The sequence below is a fragment of the Poecile atricapillus genome, chromosome W, assembly GCF_030490865.1.
Source record: "Poecile atricapillus isolate bPoeAtr1 chromosome W, bPoeAtr1.hap1, whole genome shotgun sequence".
NCBI lineage: Eukaryota > Metazoa > Chordata > Aves > Passeriformes > Paridae > Poecile > Poecile atricapillus.
In genome coordinates, this window is record NC_081288.1 from 47,045,804 (window position 1) to 47,065,836 (window position 20,033).

At 38.1% G+C, this 20,033-nt stretch overlaps 1 protein-coding gene across 1 annotated transcript in view; it reads left to right on the top strand.

Moving 5' to 3' along the window:
- The window catches only part of LOC131592270 (protein NEL), a 138,176-nt gene that overhangs the window by 102,355 nt on the left and 15,788 nt on the right, over positions 1-20,033 (top strand). Inside the window, exon 16 of the mRNA XM_058863675.1 lies at positions 18,356-18,496. Within this exon, the coding sequence (XP_058719658.1) occupies positions 18,356-18,496 (141 nt within the window). The remainder of the gene's footprint in view (positions 1-18,355; positions 18,497-20,033) is intronic.

Here is a 20,033-nt window from a genome sequence, read left to right on the forward strand (position 1 = left end):
CTCTGAACTTGAAGATATTCCCGGTGGTCAGTTTCTCCAGCCTGCTGAGATCCCTCTGAATAAAAACTCTCTCTTACCCTCAGTAAAACTATCTGGTGTACCAACTTCTCCTCCAAATTTTGTATCATCTGAAAACGTACTGAGGGTGTTCTCTGCCTTATTGTCCAGATGTTAAGCAGTCCTGGCCCAGTATCTGGTGTTTTCCCAGGTGGATGTTGATTGGATGTTGATAATCTCCAAATGGATGTTGTATAGCTGATCAGAGCTCTCTGATGCTGGGCACTCAGCAGGTTTTCAGTCTATCTCACTGTCCATTTATTTAGCCTGCACTTTTTAGCTTAGTCTCAGGATGTTATGTGAGTAACAAAAACCTTACTAAGATAACCAACATACATGGCACTTCTCCTGTTCATCAAACTTAGTCATCTTTAGAAGGCTATCAGGTTGGTCAAGCATGATTTCCTCTTCATAAATCAGTGTTCACTGTTCCAAATTACGTTCTTGTCCTTAATCTGTTTAGAGGATACCATCATCTTCTCATGTGGGGAGGTGAGGCTGACTAATCTGTAGTTCCTCAGATCCTTGCCTTTTTCAAAGATATGAAGGATATTTGATTTCTTCCATTTCTGAGGAGCTTCTTTCAGTCATCATGACGTTTCAGAGACAATTGAGGTTGGCCTCAAGTCTGACATGATCCAGCTTCCTCAGCACTCCTGGGTACATCCAATCAGGTTTGATTGACCTGTGTATTTTCCCAACTTATTTAGATATTGATCCTTCTCCACCATTGGTAGATTTTTCTTGCTTCAGACAGAATTTTCCACTTGTCTTGGTGACCTGGGACACCTGAATGCAAATCTTATCTATAAAGACCAAAGTGAAGAAGGCATTGAGCACCTCACTGTGTAGAATTTCCTTTCCAAAACCCCTCCTTGCACACTCAGTCAGTATCTATATTTCTCCCAAAGCCTGAGAGGGATGATGCTGTTCATGCTTAGGTCCTGCCTGTGCAACCCAAACTCAGTGCAGCTTTTGCAAAGAGAAGTGAAGTCCTGTGTAAATAAGAATGGTTGCATACAAATTTTGCTTCCAAAAATTGTACATCTGGGGTGTCAGTAGTAGTCTCATTTCTTTTGGAAACATAAGAAGAATCAACTGTTGCTGCTGGTCAGCCATTTCAGTGTGCTGCATTCACTGTGGACTGTCTCACACTTAACAGAGCACAGGGCTGCTACAACACCTTTGAATGATTTGTTGGGAGTCCTTTAGATTCATCATGACCTGTGCCCTGTGGAAATGGATCAGTGGAAAGAGGCAGCACATGGAAGAATCATATGCAGATATATCAGCCCATACTACCTTTTTAAAGAATTTGGTATTAAGCCATAAAAATTAGACTAAAAGTCATCAGGTCACAGAAATGAGTGGGAGAATTTCTGTGTCTCCTCCCAAAGGATATGGATTGAGACATTATTAATAGTGGGAATGTATTCATTGGTTTAGGAAGGCTGGGTTTATATATTAAAAATTTTTTAAGTCTTAAAAGGCACGCCAGCAGTTTATCAAGTAGAGCAGCTTAGAGGTGTAGAGCAGCAGTGTAGAGGTGAGACTACAAAACAAATTTAAAAGTATTCATGCCTGGTAAACTTTTTCAAAATACCTGACTTAATACTGTCTTCTTTAATTGCAAAATTATGAATTCTTCAATTGACATTTTTAAGTACTGTCTTAAATTGTATTTGAAGTGTGTTATATTTTAGAACTCAGATCAGGATGACTTTGTTAGATTTGCTTGATGTTACTGCCAGTCCTTTATTTTGGTGACAAAGCATTAAGAATGGATTTGTTCTCCTACTGTAAATACATATCTACTAGTGTATGCACACAAGATTACAGCATTTTTGGCTGCCTGTCAGCTTCTTTTTTTGAGTTTCCACAGTTGTTTTGTGCCTTGAGTATTCCTATGGACAGCTTTTTATTATGCATGAGATCAAAAAGCAGAGTATTGCTGCTAGTAGTGTTTTGATGTAGTTTTTGTTAACAGGTGGCTGCAAGTTTTTGGATTATTTTCTGCTATTTGAATTTCCTGCTAATTTTCCTTGGTTATTGCAGGAATCATGTCCACCTGTTACTAAACAATCCACGTTCAAGCTGCTGAAAATAAACTGGCAGACAAAGCTCTTACCTTTGAAAACAACAACTGAGAAAAGTTTTATCTTGCAGATTCTACATTATTTCAGCCATACATTATTACTAACATTTGGCTTAATTAAAGGTGTAACTGAATTTATGGAAAAAAATGGTGAGTGATGGATGAAGGTGAGATGACACTCTCTTACCTGAGCTCCTACCAGAAATAGCCAAAATCAAGGAAAAGATATTATTTGGATCTCTGCAATTTTTTCCTTTTTCTTTTCCATGTATGGAAAACTTCCCCCTCAAGGGATGTTGCTAAAACAAATACTTGTAACATTTGTAGTTCAAAATACTGAAATATGACCAAGATTTTGATAAATAATTGTTATAAATCAGATCTTGTCAGTTTTGTACTACTTACTATATAAGCTAAATAATTAACATGCATGACTATTACTCTTCTCAGCAAATCCAAATTAATTTGTTCATGTGCACTGACCCTAATAATAACAGACCTCAGGTTATTAAAGACTATTATTATTCCTATTTCAAAGAAAGCTCATGAAAATCTTCTAATTATTATTTCCCAGCTATTAGGAAAAAAGCTTTATTGGTATTAGAAAAGAAGACTTTGTCAAAGTAACTGGAGAGCTTGTTAACTTGGCTGAGCTTACAAAAATGAAGTGTTTTAATACTTTTAGCATGACAATAGAACTGCTTCCATTTAAGGTCTCGATCCCTTGTGTTCAGTTAAAACAACCACAATCATTTTGTGGCCAGGTAGACTCTGGAGGTAAAGCTGTGACACAAATGGTATTTGAAGGCTACAGAGTTTGAACCAAGGCTATAAGAACCAAAATTACTTTTGGCAGAATTCTTAAGAATTCTTGGCTACGGTATCTGTAAGCTGTGAGAATATCATAGTCAAAACTTTCTGAGCAACTCAGGAATCTGCTATTTGCTCAGTTATAAATTACTGATAACAGATTGGGATTCATAACAATAATACCAAAAGGCTCAAATTTGAGTTATAAGTATGCAAGGTCCTGCACAAAGCTAGAATAAGAGGTTTGCCCTTCACAATGTAGCAGGGGAAGTAATTTTTGTGTCCTGGGGTAGATAAGTATAATGACAAACTCTTTGAGCAGAAAGCATATTAGAGTTAATATTTTCATTCTCTGAAGACCTTAAGGGGTTACTGGGGGGTTTAATGAAGGAACAAACAAAAGAAGGGAGCCAGAGAAGTGGAATGAACATAAAGGCAGCATAGGCATGAACTGCCAAAAGCAAGAGTTATAGGAAGAAGGGACACCTCCCCTGTTTCATTCATTTTCATAATCCACTTGACTTGTTTGGAATTTGGTGTCTTGGGTATTTAGGCTCCTGGTTTTGAGCTCCTGAGTTTGAAACTTAGAAGTCAAATGATACTTTTGCCAGGGAATGTTTTATTTACGTTAGGGATCTGACTTCAATTCATGGAAATAAGAGAAAGTTGAGTTACTCTATAGAGTCTGGAAAAAACTTATGCAAAAAAATAGTTCTTAAGCATGATTTGCAGCATAAAACATTTTAATAGATGCCAATGTGCCATAGGAATTAATTATGTTCTGAAAGTCAGGCCTTTGGAGTCACTGAAATCTGGCATTTCAGGTATAGTGAATATATATATATATATATATGAAAAGTTTGTGGGCTATTAAAAACTTTTCCTTTGTAGGCAAAAAAACCCAAAAAACAAAACAAAAAAAACCTCACCAACATTTGCCCAGGACAGAGCCCAAAGAAGCTCAATTGTGCCTTGCAAGTAGTTGACATCCAGCCATCCAGCTTGGATGCTGAGCTGCATGCTGCTATTGCCCTGCAGCAGCACTGAGGCTTTGGTGTCAGGTCTGTGTAACCCAGAGCCCTGGCTGTGCTTAGGGGTGAGAAAGGAGAGATGCTGGAACTACATGTCCAGCTCATTGCTGGACTTTGTTGCCATAGCATTGGGGAATCACTGCCATTTTTTTTCTTTGAGTACTTCCAAGTGCTCTCCATTTCCTTGGCAAGTCTCCTAGCTTCCTGCCCTGTTGAAATTTGGATATGTGGCCTGTTGGGTTCAGAAGTTTTGCCTTTTCAGCCATATCTTAAATGTAGATGAAAACACAGAGTTCTCAGTATCCTGTTTCACCATGCTTAGCTTAAACTTTAACAGTAAATATCTAGCTGTGTTTTTTATTCTTGGGAGCTGGATCTCTGAAATGAGAACACTTCTGAATTACACCTGCATTCAATTAATATCTTCTGTTGTTTCCATTTCAGCAGAAAGAGACAGGACCCAGCTGCTAAAAATAATGTCATGGTTTTGCTGAGGATATTGAAACATGCTTTATAACTTGCATCTCTGGTACATAAAGTCACTACTCAGCTTGTACAGGCTGTGTAATGGGTAGTCTTCATGAGACTCTTACCCTTCTCAAGGATGGCTATGTCGCATATCGGGTACTTATTTCAGAAGCTAGAGCAGTTTTTGAGCTAGCCTTGGTTTATTGAAGTAATTAATGTAACTGGTGTGTTTAGTGTTGCTCATAGGAAAAGCAGATAGTAGAATTATGAGCAAATTTATGGGAAGAATCCTGTAACATCAAATTCTGTCTTCTTTAAGCATAGTGACTAGCTCCAACTTAGACTAAAATGTCACTATGATAAATTTCCAGTAAGTTGATATGGAACCCTAATAATGAATTTTGAATATATAATTTGTGTTCTGCAGTCCTATCACTGAACTACAGTTATGCAGTGTGAAACAAGCATCCTTGGGTAGAATTTTTTTGGTGACTTGAAGAGAGGTTAGCAGGATATGACTGTATGAGGTATTTCCTTACAAAGCCATGGCAATGTATCAGTCATCTGATTGATAACATTACTGCTTTCCTTGTGGTTGAAAAACTTTTTAATGCTTTCAAAATATAAGGTGACTTTTGAAATTTAAACAATAGCTTGTAAGGAGTAGGCTAAAATCAACACAGTGATTTGCACAGTCAGTTTACTATAATTTTCATGTTTCACCCATGGTGAAAACTATTAAATTTTACCTTCTGAACTACTGTATATAGTAGCTACTTAGGCACTGCATGTGCATAAAAGCAATGACTCAAATACTGAACTGTGCTCATATGAAGTATCTAATCCAATGCCTTCGTGGTGTCACCCAGTCCTTTCAGAACCTGGAAATTTTATATATATGTATTTTTTTTTTTTTTCCTTCCTTCAGTTTCAAAGAAATAGTTTCTCAGAACAGTAATTCTAGGAATTTGAACTTCTGTACTGCTTACATGCTTCTGGTCAATGTAGTTTCCTGATGTACTGCAGAGGACACTGTATCTGTTCCTGACTGGAGATAAATAGGGAGAAATAGGGTCACTCACAGAGCGTGACTGTTCCAGGCAGACAGGCCTAATTTGTACTGTCAGATCTGATATTCCTAGAAAGTTTCTGAAAAATCTCGTTTAGCTGCTCTAGAGCAGAGAGTGCTTTTGGTTCCTGTATTTTTGTTCCTGTACTCCTCATGATAAATCCTACATAAATTATGAGGTTAGGAGCCATCATCTTTCCAGCTTCTGTTCTGTTGATAAGATATACAAGTAGTTAACTGTGATGTGACTTTTCCCCCTTTTTAAATGCACTGTCCCAGCATGGGCTTGGCCAGTGGCAGGTCCATCTTGGAGCTGGCTGGCATTGGCTCTGTTGGACATGATGAAGCTTCTGACAGCTTCTCACAGCAGCCTCCCTGCCTTACAGAACCTGGCCATGCAAACCCAACATAGCATCCCTGTTCCCTTTGTCTTGCCTGAGCATTCTCCATTCATTAGGATGAAGGGCATAAAGTGGTTAAAATTTATTCTCCAGCTCAAAAGAATTTGGAAGATCCTTCACAGAGAGTACCATAAACTACAGCACAGTTTCTGCTGAAACCCTTCTCCATGAGGTTTTTTCCTCATGGAAAAAATTAATAGATTGAAGGTTTTTATTCAGAAACAAGCATAGAAACCTGAGTCTGTGATGATTACAGTCTAAGTTTAGATTCAGAAAGGACTGTTGCTGAAAAGAGAAATAATACTCCAAATATCTCAATATTGATAATAATCTAGCAAATCGTTAATTATTGTAATTTTAATTGTTATTATAATTAATAATTTCAGCACACTTCAGCCAACTATGTTCCAATAAAAGCCAAATCTTTATATTTAGTAATAAGGGGAAGTTCAAAACAGAAAAAGAAAACTTGATTGGCAATCTCAGAAAAACAGTGTTCAGCTAACCCCTGGAGATTGTGCCTTTCCAGCAAGGAATGCTCTATGTTAACAATGTTCCAAGTATTAATTAAGCCTACAGAAAAATAGATGTGCAGCCAATGGATGGGTTGTAAACTTGACATAAATAGTATAGATAAGCCATTTGGGAGATTCTGAAACTCATCGTGTTTATGTACAAAGCAACTTCCTGCTCTTCTATTTCTCCAAATATATTCCTTGAAAATGTATAATAATATGAAGTTAATGGCTGGTGCTGGTGCTATCTCAAATTAGAATTTCAAGTATCCATAAAAATCAAACACCCTTAGAGGGCAGCAAAACTATATGGGGGTTATTATTACTTCTACAAAAAAACATGTGTGGTCTACATTGTGAGATCTGTCTGAAACAAATAATGCAAGACTTCAACCACAGTATCACAAAAACATACAATGGTTTAGATTAGGAGGGACCTTTAAGACCATCTAGTTCCAGCCCCCTTGCCATTGGGAGGGACACCTTTCTGTATACCAGGTTGTTCAGAGTTCTGTCCAGCCTGGCCTTGAACACCTCCAGGAATGGGCATCCACATCTTCTCTGGGAAACCTCTTCCAGAGCCTCACCACCCTGATAGTAAATAGCTTCTTCCTAATATCTAATTCAGACCTACTCTCAGTTTTCAAGCCATTCCTCTTTGTCCTGTCACTATATGCCCTTTTTGAATAGTCTTGTCCAATCTTCTCTGTAAGTTCCCTTCAGGTACTGGAATGCCACAATTAGGTTACCCTGAACTCTTCTCTCCTGGGCGACCAATTCCAGTTCTTCCAGCTTTTCCTCGTAGGAGAAGTGCTTCATCCATTTAATCATCTTGTTGGATCTCCTCTGGACTCATTCCAGCAGGCCAATGTCCTCCCTGTGGTGGGGACCCCAGAGCTGGATGCAGCACTGCAGGTGGGGTCTCTCCAGAGTGGAGGGGCAGAATCAGTTCCCTTGGCTGTCTAATCATGTCTCTTTTCATGCAGCCCAGGATGTGCTTGGCTTTCTGGGTCATGTCCAGCCTCTCCTCCACCAGCACCCCCAAGTCCTTCTCAGCAGGGCTGCTCTGATCTGTTCATCCCCAGCCTGTGCTGGTACCAGGGTTTGCCCCATCCAGGTGCAGCACCTTGCACTTGGCCTTGTCAAACCTCATGAGATTCCCACAGGCCCAGTTCTCAAGCCTGTCCAGGTCCCTCTGGATGGCATCCCATCCTTCAGGTGTGTCAACTGCACCACTCAGCTCGGTGTCATCTACAAACTTGCTGAGGGTGCACTTGATCCCTTCATCCCTGTCATTAATGAAGGCATTAAATAACACCAGCCCAATACAGACAATTGCTATCGTTGTGATTTCTGTGATCTATCTGTGCTACCTGCTACCAAATAAAGCAGGTGGGAGAGAAAGGGCAAGGTAGAAGCACTTTCTCCCCATTTTACAGATTTGGATTCAAGCCACATGAGGAGAATTCAGTAGGTGACAAAGTTTGCATAAGAAGACAGTAGTAGAAGTGCAGATAAGATGTAGGTCATCTCATTCCTTCTTCTCTTGCCCCTGTTTAAATATGCCAATAACGGAGAGAAAACATGGTGGGGTTTATAGCATATTGTCTGCCAGTGAGAAGTACAGTGTACTAGGTTTTGTAAAACCTAAAAGAACCCTTTGACCTTCAACGAGGACATATTCAAAAATGGCTATTTTATTATAGAGAAAAAAAGGGCTGAAAACTTGTCTTCGAGAGTAAACAAATGAGATCTGCAGCAAGCAAAGAGGAAAGCCAGAGTTCTGCAGATCAGATACTTTTACTTGGCAGCAATGTTTGAAAGGGAGGTCATTCTCCCTGTTGTCACCTGAATTTTTCTCATATGAAAAATAAGCTCAAAAATAGAAGTGAGACAAGGACTGGTGACTTTAGAAACTTGGAATGTTTACTTGCTTTACTTCGCTTTACATTTTTATTTATAATTATTCACAAAGAAAATATTTGACAGAATTTAAGCAAAAAATGTCCATGTTGAATTTAATGTGCATTCTGGATGTAAGCATGAATCCTACTTACCTCATCCTTTCAGTTTTAGAGCTAAAGATGCCTTGCTACTTCATCCTTCTGTGTCTTTTTCTCCGTTTTCCTTGCCTGACACAGTTTATTGGGAACATATAATTTCTTTCCTCCCTCAGTGTCATCGGTTTTAAATCACAAAATATTTTTTCTTTGCTGAAGAGTCATGTACTGGTACTTATCTTTTTCTCTTTATATCTTTCTTTAACTTTTTGCAAAACTACAATCCTATATGTAGCAGCCTAAGAAAAAAAAAAAGGGGGGGGAGAAAGAAACCAGGGAAGAGAGAATACTACAAAAGAGCTCTAAGGAGACTGAATTTTCTTGTTATTTGCAAAAGACATCAAAATGCATCCACTATTTAGCTATTATTTGCAATGGGGAAAAAAGTCCTTTATTAAACATGAAAACTAAAGTTTCAGCTACATTCTTAAAATACAGTGGGCTATAAATAGAATGTGAATAATGCAGCTGGGCAGCATTATAATAGAATTTTCTTCTGTTATATAAAGGAAATAGGGATGACCTTCATCACTCACTGTAAGCTCTCTCATGAATTATGAGTCATTCAACTATTAGTGGAATTAAAATCTATAACACTGCCAATCATTGTCCTGTATCCCTGTGGAGCTCTTCCTTTTGCTGTCAACATGAGGATGTCTGCAGTCTCTGCACATATCATGCCAATGATATGTTTATAGCCCAAGCAAAGGAATAGTGATTTAGTTTCAAGCTGCTTCTACAGCTTTTTCATATTTATACTGAGAATATTTATTGTTTTCTTGATGAGTTGTTGTCAACTCTAGCATGAAAGAATGATGTGTGTGGGTTTTTTTGGTTTTTTTCCTTTTTTGTGCTTCAGCACAAAATTTTGTACAATCTCTACGTGATTTGACAGTTCAGGAGTAACAATGCAAACTATTTATCTATGGACTAAGAGTCCTGGTAAGAAGCCACTGGTAAGAAAATGTAGATAAGAATGTTTTAAACTTTAGCACACATATACTATACCCTGGCCAAAGAGTAAAGGACTATAGCAGGAAACCAAGCTCAAATCAGGGTGTCAAAAACAATTCCTAGCTCCTTAAACGGTGTTTGAGTTGCTTTGAGGGCTCTTTTGTTTCCTTTCCATGACTTACCTCTGAACTAAATGCTTGGAAATTTACTGCAATTCTTAACAGAGCTGATTTGGGAATATGCTGGTTGCATCAGTCTTTCATGTGTGTAAACATCCTAACTCATGATTATGACTGACTTGACTCCTCACTTGAGGAAATTCAAGATCTTTTGTCACTACACTGTGCAAGGCTTCCTTCACGCCCACTGGAAAAGAGGTAACATTTGGCAAAACTAGCTCTTCTCTTTTCAAGTTAGTTCCCTTTTGTTTAGAACCCTTATCCATCTGTAGCGGCTAGCCACAAGTGCGTTAGTCCTGTTTCCCATGTGCAGATGGAGCGATGTAACTTTCAGAAGATAGGAAGTGTCTGAAACAGGTATGTCAATGTATTTCAAGGTATAAAAGTGGTTTTGCAATCTTGGAGAAAATAAGTACTTTTTGTTTTCAAGATAGGCCTAATGAGGAAACAAGCATGTGTTACAGATAACATGAGATGCTGTACTGAGAATGATGAACACAATGAAAGCAAAATCACCTCTGTGAACAGCTACAAATAGAGGCCCAATTCCTCCTAATTAGTCTTTCTAATGAGGATTGGCATAACCAGTGTCAAACAATAGAGCTGAAAAATATTTTACAGTATTCATGGATGCACCTAGTTCATCATGGCCAATTAGGTGCTATGAATTTCAATTGCTACAAATACCCCTTCCTTTGATGATATTGGGTGTGCAATCGGAGGCATAGTTTCAATTATTGGTGTGATCTGTGATTGATCAATTTTTGACAACAAAGAATTGTTAGCAGGGCCACATGGTGAAGCAGTCAGTGGAAAATTCCCTTTGATAATGTTTCTATCTAATTTTGGAGCACTGCCACTGCCACACATGAAATACCAACACGATTGAATTTCTTTTTGCTGGCATTTAGCAGGACCTATGGGGGTGTGCAGAAATCAATGGGGGATCAGGAGTCTGGAAAATTGCATACTTGAAGAATTAATGAACTATAATTCTGTATTACATTCTCAATCACATTTTGCTTCCTTTTCATTAATGTAACTAAATTAGTTTTCCATGGACAGGGTACTTTATAAACTGCAATCATGGTCTTGCTGGGATTAAAAAGGAAAAAAAAAGACCTGTTATAATTGTAGCTATTTTTTCATGCAACATGACAGTTGGAAATTTTTAGTGAAGAGCATGTCATCTGCAGCGCTGACTCCACCTGTCGAAGCAATTATAAGATGACTTAACCAGAAGTTCTACTAGATCTAGGAGGTGCTGAGATAGCAGCAGCAACTCCAAGGACATTCCAAATACTTTTTTCTTTTTTCCCCCCAAAATGGGCCTAATTCATTATCCAAGGGAGCATGGAGAGTAAGTGCCATGGTCTTCACGCTTCTCTAAAAGCTGTATCTGAGATAGCTGGTATTTCTAGTGCTGTGTAGAGAAAGTTCTTTTGCTCGTGGAACTGTGTTATAGTAGGATAGAACTGTGGGTGACTCCTCTCCTTGCTGCATCCCATGGGCCAGCTATAATCTTGCACTTTATGATTTAAACTTGTAACTGAATAAAATGTTGGAATGAAATTATACTAAAATCAAGAATATTCTATGCTTTAATGACAACTTTGATGTCAGAACCCATACAATGAAAACAATGCCCTAGTACTCAAGATATGATATCATATATTTAAAGAGTTCCTTGAAGATGACAAATCAGAGTGAGACTGTAAACAAAATCAGGCTCCAGGACTGTGACTGACAAGGGAAGAAAGTTATTTTTGAAGTCAGGCACAGTGTTAGAAAAAAAAGGGAGCTGATCAAACTTTACAAAATAGATTTAAAAGTCATCTGTAGTGGTTTTAAACCAGTAACTAAAAAATTACTTATTTCTTGCTGTAAGATATGGATTAGAATAAGAGCAAAACAGGCTTAAAACTTAAAAGGAAGAAAGACAGTTTATTAACAAACTACAAGAATAAGAACACCAGAATAAACTTTCAGAAAACCCTTTAATCTTTCACTACTTGAATATTTCTTTGTACACATGATAACATAGAGACAAAAACTTTAGAACTTTGGTGGTCAAAAACAGTCTCAATTTTTGTTAGAGTCTTTTCATCAGTCTTTGTAGAGAAACAGAAGTCTCTTTCTGCTAACTTATGGAGTTCCTCACAAGAAAACTATTTTTATTATAGTTTTCTATTTCTCTGATGTCAGCTGCCCGGAAATCCTGCCATCAGTTCACTCCTCCCATTCCACATCACTCCGAGGTGTGCATGGGTCAATGAGTCTAGGGATGTCATTTTAAGGATGAGTTATTCAAAGGCAGAAGTCCTCTTCATCGGTCTCTGTGAGCCTTCCTGGAAAACAGCTTTCCCCTTGCCCCCCCAAGGCTTCAAAATCTTCACTTTACCCATTTCCAGCAACCCACAGTATCACAACCACTCTCTCTTCTCTAAAGTTCACACTTTGAACACTCTATTCCTCCCATACTCTAGTCATGAATTAAAGAAGTCTTTTAAACTACTATTGTCCATCTCCATAGCTTTAACAGAAAGATATTTCAGCTTGTAAAGCATCTCCTTATTCCCTCTTTCTTATTTAAACTTAACTCTTTTCCTCACTGTTTTTAGTAGTTCTATGATGTCTTCTGCATGTTGATTGTCTCTCTTTCTCTGTCTTTCTGGGAAAAAAGAGTAATCTGTTCATTTATCCAGGTAGTAAAAGAATTAAAAGCTTTAGAAAAGCTGCAAGAGTTCATGGTGTCAGGTTTCAGTCCAGCAGCAGAAACTGGAAACCAAGCTCGGCTGACCAGCTCTGCTTCCCCCCTCCCCCGCCACTCCCTGCAGCCTTGTCAGCCTGGAGGGGGAGGAGGCCAAGACACAGCCTCCTAACCTTGTCAGAAGCCTGAAACCAAAGAGGGCAAGAGAGCTCTGAGTGTACTTCTTAAGGGGGTGTTTACAACTTGAATTCACTTTTTAATGGTCAGAACTGTTGTCAATTCTAGGAAATGACTGATAATTGGTCAGGAGGAAAAACTCCCATCAGCCACCAACAGCTTCAACTTCCTTCTCTCAAAGCTACCTTAAAGGTAAAGCTACCCCATGACATCATCCCAAACAATTTAGATTTTCTGGTATAACTGATATCTTCCTGTATTTTGTCAGCATTCTTAGCCACTATATTTTTGAGGGTTTCATTCCTCTTTATGATGTTTATATACATATGGTATATGAGAACATAGTGGGATGGAAATCCCAAAAGCTGATCTTTTGTTTTAACAGTAAGATAGCTCCAGTATATTGAACTTCTTTCAGGATCTTACATTTCTCCACCTTGACCTGTTTTTTTTGCATAAGATCTTAAATCAAACGTCTGGTCGAACAGGAGATTCTTCTCAAGTATCATCATATCAGAAATCTGTTGCTGCATGAAAACCAACACAGACACTTTTTGGTTCTTAAATGCAACAGATGGGACTCTAGAATTTGCAGTAGAGATTAATCCTTTTCAAAGCTAGTCGAGAAAACTGAGTCACTGATAGCAAATTCTTCACATAGTACAGTGCACTTTCATTTAGTCTTACTGAATAAGGCCTTTTCCTCTTCCTTATGTATTTACTAAAATTAGATAACCCAGATATCATCTTAATCCTACTGTATATTCTGTTATCTGACCACAAATCTGAATAGTTGAAACATGACCTTTTACATACAAGCCAGACATAATATCCTTGAAAGTGTATTGACATATGCAAAGGCATATCAGAGTCTGACTGTTCCAAATGTACCCATGAAAAAAACCCCAAACATTGAAGATTTATCTCTTTAAGCAGCTTCAAAGTCTCCTAAACCTTTCTTCAGTAATCTGTTTCTGAAATTATTTCCTTCAGTTGTTTGGACTTTATTTATACTGTATATGGGACTGGGATGTGGATGGCTCAGGAGGTTAGCATTAGGCTGGAAAGGCTGTTGCCAGTGAAATGAGATCTCAAATTTGGCCTGAGTCATGAGTGACTGAGCATTTTGGAAGATGTCCACTCATTAATCTCTGTGACCATTTCCAGTGATAAAACCCAATTAGCACTGGGACAGATTACTGCAATTGGGAGTCTCTATTAATTGGCAGTCTTAGCTAGCCAACTAGTCTTAGCTACTTTTTCTGTCGCAGAAAAACTTCCAGTGTGGAGACAACTAAGTTCTAAGTATTCACAGCTCCCGATCTGTGGTGTTGACTTCTTGACAAGCAAGGACTTTGGTTTGTATTGACCTGGTTAAAGCAGTTTATGACAGAAAATATTTTAGGTGTTGTGCTCCGTGTCTTTCTAAGTTTGTGAATGCAGGCTTTTCTAAGAGGAGGATTTGGTGATTAACATTTAAGTCTTGAAATGAGTAATATAAAATGGTAGCAACCCCTCCCCCACACCATGGTTTTTGTTGAGTGCAGCTTGATTACATTAGAGCTTGGTCCTGTTGCTGGATGAAAGAGAACTGCTATCTTTCTAATTGGCAATTTTATACCACTTTCAGTCTTCAGAAAGACTTATTATACAGAAATTCTCTAATAATATGAATCAGAGAGCTAGTTCTCTTTTTCTTCTTTTTGTACCAGTGGATAATTTGCTAATGATCTTACTTTACTCTTCAGGGAGCAGAGTTTTCTCAGTGTTCCCAAGAGAAAAGGGTATAATAGCTAAAACTGTTGCCACAGTTAAGGAAATGAGTGATCCTGAGGTATAAGGAAGGTATTTGGGAAAGCAAGGCTTTTTCATGTCAGGGGGAACTAGGCATATACAGCTCTTACTTTCAAAATGCCTCTGATTATATGTCTACTTTATTAGAACGAGGCCTCAGCAAAAAAAAATTAAAATTTTGAGTTGAAAAATGGGTAAAAAAATATGGAATTAAGAAAGGCTGACTGGTATAAGTGAAAATACAAAGCCTTTTGCTAACCTTGTTTTATAGAGTAATATTTCATCTTCCGTTCTTTCCTGGTACAGCATCAAACAGGACTTCATTATCACTGTTAATATTCCATAAAGCCCACTGATACACCATAGCCACTGGGCAAGCAAAACTTCAATCAGTTTTTTCTTCTCTTGTCAGCTCATACCTCTCACTGAGCAGCTGCAAGGTGATTCATCGAAGAAGCTTTCACCATAGGACAGGGGAAAATTATTTCTGTCTGCTTTTCCCATACTAATAAGATAATTTCAGTTGTAGATACTTTTGTAGCACTTCCTGAGCCATGCTACGCCTGTTTGAAAACAGAAATCTTTTTATCCAAATGTCAAGAAAATTTTCCATGAAATTGGTGCTTTTGCTTTGTAAGACACATTTCTGCTGCGTTTTCTTGTTTAACAGAGTTGCAACAGTCATATTTTTTTCCATTACAGAGCATGTTTCTACTAGAATTAATCAGCATTAGCTGTGAGAATTAAAACAAAATTCTTTGTGTAAGGAACATCTATATTCTGAAAACTGCTGGCATGTGTTTAATGTATTGTTTGCCTAAAAAGCTAGTGGTAAGAAGTGTTTCAGATTTCTTTTCTTTGCTGCAAAATCCTAAAAGGAGTAATGGCTTATTCAGCATGGATGCAGCAATGGTTCCAATGCCGTGGCAAACAATCTGTGGGGAGTAAGACACTCTTCAAGATCTGCGGCATGCTTCCATACGTGATTACAATGGAAGGCTTTCTTATGTAACATCCAACTTTGCATGCAGTCATAACAAAACCAGAAGAATGTGTTTCTCTGTTTACTGATGTCGGATAAAGCATTTAATCCCAAGTAATACTTCTTGTGTAACAGATTCATCAGCGAGTTTGGAAATAAATACAGAGAATCTGCTTTTGCTGTCACTTTACCAATACTGATGTGACATTCACGGCTTGTTTTTCCTGACTAATCAATGAGTTCATCTGAATGCATTCCGCTTGTGCGTGCAATACTGCACTTACACTTACAAGGCTTATAGATTCACGAATAAATTCTTCTGAAGAGAGGAACACAGGCTTTCTTTACTTCATATCTGTTACTTTGACCTAAATAACGCTTGTTTCTCCAGCTCATCACCAGTAAATCCATTCCACTTTCCCAAAGAAGAGTGTGCCATCCAGTGTCTTAATGCAATGTTATTAAGTAACCAGTATGAAGAGTGACATCAAGTCTTTACAGCAGCTCTTCTCATTCAGGCTCTGAGTGGACATGCACTATTGGTTCTTTGGGGTTTGAGCTTTAGCCAAACCCAACAAGTTCTGTTGTACTGACCAGGTGACCCCAAGTGTTCAGGGTGGTCGCTTCTGCTCTGCCTGGCCAGCTGTCTGCCAGGCAGCATATTCCCCAGCGGTAAGAGAACTGCCAGATTGCAGTCCTTTCTTCTTTTCTTTTCCTTTTTCACGAGTAATCTGTGGCTTTCTGAGCGAGTAGCAGTAGATAAGACACAGACTGCAAGCCAACCTTTTCTCACTACTGTAACATAATTTTCATTGATCTTCCTCTGATCTCTCAAACATCTCTGAGGTCCCACTGGCTCCTGGCTGCTCACAAGAAAAAGGCCAGAGTTCATACTGATTTAGAAAGAAGCACACTGAGCAGTGGAAGATTGTAAAGGTTTGGCATTTCTCAGTCCTGCAGCACAGCTACTCAGATGATTATCTTGGAATTCACTGTGGAGTTGAAAATTCTGTTTTAAACCGATAGAGACTTATGACTTAATTTGTGGTGCACAAAGCATCAAAATATACACTTGCTGCAATACTGCAGCAGGAATATTGGTAATTTTTATCATCATAAATACTGATAATGTGCATCAGGGGTACCTGTTTAGAGATACTGTTGATAGAAAATCAGACTAATGCATCATAGCAAAAATTTCTAATGAGATTTTTTAAAGGATCTGTAAAGCTTTTAAAAACCAGAACATTCATGAAACGTTGTACAGTTATTCCAAATAATTTTTTAAAACAATTATATGGCATGTAGATAAAATACCCAGAGCACATCCCACATACACCCTGACATGTATTGAAAAAAATGCAACTCAAAACCAAATGTGGGTGACTGCTGTTTATACAGGTGTCCCCTACACACTAATATTTTTATTACCTTCAAATGTGGAACAAAGTGTTCTCATATAAGGAAGTCTGAGGGTTTTATGAAGTCTGTGTTTGACAAGCTTTCACAAAATACTTGACAAGAGTATGTCTATCTAGCCACACATTATTATTCTAAGAAAAGAGATTCATCACTATTGTAGCTCACAGGTTTTTCTCTTAGACAGTTTACACTTTCTTCTATGAAAATAGTAAATGACATAAAAGTTCATGAGGTAGCAGGGACTGTGGGCAGAATTTTGACATATTTCACATGTATCTCATTGGTCACATCACACCTCTCCTTCATATCTGCATTATAGAGGATACTAGGTCAACTGCTGATGTACTTCAAGAGTTTGAGTCTTAATCTGTTACTTCCGTTCTTAGTTTTAAAGATACAGCCTTTAAAGAAAGGTTGAATCCTAGCTGTGGCCAGTACACTGAGAGTTTATTCATTGTTCAAACTCATGGTGGAGGGTGATTAGAGCTTTTTGTTTCTGAAGGCAGTTTGCACATGTCTTTGTGTTGGTTGGTTCTACTAGCACCTCTCAGTCAGCTTATGCTCAGATAGGTATGCTACTTCTGGAATAAAACACAGTGATAAGGCATGAATCTGATAGGGAACAACTCACTTTAGCTCCTGCTTGGCTCCATACTCCTGGTATTCCCTGTTAGCAGCATTCATACTCTGGGACCTATTCTTTAGTACAGTTTACTGTGTACCTGGAGGCACTGGAAATGAACATGTCACAAAATTCTCTGCATCTCTGCTAAATCTGTGAGTTTGGTTGTTTTTAGAACATACGTTGGTGGATTTTGGATCTAGTGAGAGTATCAAAATTCAATTCTATGATAAATTGTTATTGTAAAGTTTAGGCAGTGGAAGTTGTTAATTTAAGAGACACACTTTCCAAAGCAACTTGCAGGAGAGGGAGAATGTGTTGTGCTTCACCCTCATGATTTAAGCATTTGTTTCAAAACACAATTGTTTTTTTTTTTGATGATTAAGAGAGGAGCCTGCAGTCACCTATGTTGAGATTCAGACGTGCTGGTATAAATCAACAGCAACTCCACAGTATAGATAAGCCCTTCCAACCCAAAGTTGGTTTCACCAAAAGCATAAGCAAGGACCAGGGTAAATATTTAATATTTTTATACACCCCTAGAAAAAAAATCTTTATTTTATCTGGCAGCCAGCACTACCCAAAGGGTTAACATCTTATTATATGAACTGAGCTAATTCTTTTCTTCATATTATGGGCAGTTTAAACAGATGTCAGATTACCTGTCATTTATTGTGACAAAATGAGTTGTTAATTTGTAGGCAATAAATTTGGATTAGCAATTCAAATTACTAATGAATTAGAAACCCATTATCTGGATTGTTAATCCCAATTTAACAATCTGTTAAAGGGTTTTCTAAATTCTCTGTTACTGTTAGGCCCAAAATCATTACCCAAGTACTTGTACAGAAACAGTTCAAAACTTCTATAAATTCTGCAAATTCAAGTGTCAGCAATGAAAATAATTCTGTGAAACCCAGAAACGCCAGGGATATTGTTCTTTCCTTGGATGAATATAGCAATTTCCTCTGTGTGAATTTATTCCTGTTTTGTTTTTCTAAATAAACAGACATTGATGAGTGCTCGGATGGCTTTGTTCAGTGCGACAGCCGTGCTAACTGCGTTAACCTGCCTGGTTGGTACCACTGCGAGTGCAGAGATGGCTACCATGACAATGGGATGTTTTCACCAAGTGGAGAATCCTGTGAAGGTCAGTGTCTAAAAAAAGTGGGGTACTGTTTTGGTTCATATGAAAGTGTCCAGAAAATGTCTAGTGTTTCAGATTGTACTGGTCAAGCATTGGCTTGAAAACTGCCAAGTTAAACTTAGTTTAAAGTGAAATTTAAACCTTGACCCAAAAGAATTAGTCTAAATAAGCATCATCATCAAAGGCAAAAGAATATAAAGTATGACTATTCCTACAATGTACAGCATTAGAAGAGCATTCCTGTGCTTTACTAACATAATATGTAAAGTCAGGCACTATGATTGAAATGCAGTTTCTCTGGCCCTACATCTGCTTCTGTGCTTGTCCCTTGCATAAGTGATTTCCCATGGGCTGATAGCATGCACTGTAATCTGTCACTCCACAGTAATCTGTTTATATGTCAGATTCTTTGTACATAGAAATGAGCCTCAATCCAGATCTCATTTCCTCCACTTTGTTTTCTTTGTGCACTAAAATAGTTAATGATAAAAATATTTCCCATTGCAAAACATGATTATGCATCCCTGAGACCCTTACCTATACCTTGGTTAAGACTGTGGTGTTTCTCCTGTGTAATGGCTAACTGCTTCTAGAAGACTGCAGTTTGCCAGCCTGCTTTACAAGCTAGGAAGCTCATTGGACACAGGGCTGGCACAAGGTGTAGGGAACAAGAGAGTGACAAGGGGGACAAGGAGATCGAAAGGTTTTGTGTTCATCAATGATGTTAGAGGGAACAGCAGATTAATAAGAACACAACTATTTTCAGATGCAGATCTCTTAGTGTGGGATGTTATTCAGCTCTTAAGACATTTCGTGCTGCTCTTAACTAACAGAACAAACTAGTCTTTTTTTTTTTTTTTTTTTTTTTGCCGTGGAACTCTCAGGACAAAATTATCACCTTTTCTCCCTTGTTTCTCTGAGTGCTGAAATATTCAGTGCTCACAGTGTAAGCTTTCTTATTGCTGTTTAAACTCACATTGGTGGGCTCCATTGGTCCCAAAGGGAAGCACTTGAATTAATTTCTTTAAGGCAGACACACAGACAGTTCTCCAGGAGTGAGAATGACCTTTCTGGTATACCCATCATCAATACTTAATTTCAACACATTTTCATCACAGCTGAAAGCCTGTATTCCCAGGAGGAATCAGCAATTTAAGGCAACCACTGCTTTCATAAGTCAAGCTTTCTTTGTCAAGAACTAGCTAAATGTCAGTGTTAGCTGGCCAGGAGTTAGGACAGGAAGGTGCAAAGAATAAGCTGTCCTTGTGATTATAACATTGCACTTCTATCACTCATGGTACAGGAAGTAAATACTCCAGCCAGGCATTTATGGAAATATTCTCAATATCCCAAGTTTTATCTTCAGTGTCAGTATAACACTTGCCTCGTAGTTGAAGATAGTGATTTGTCTCAGGAGAGATAGATGATACAAAGTGACTGTGTTAAGATGTGTGCAAACAAGTATCAATTAAACCGCAATTTCTAAACAAATGAAAAGCCAAGGGAAAATAAATGTGAGGATTGCTACATGTATACAGAG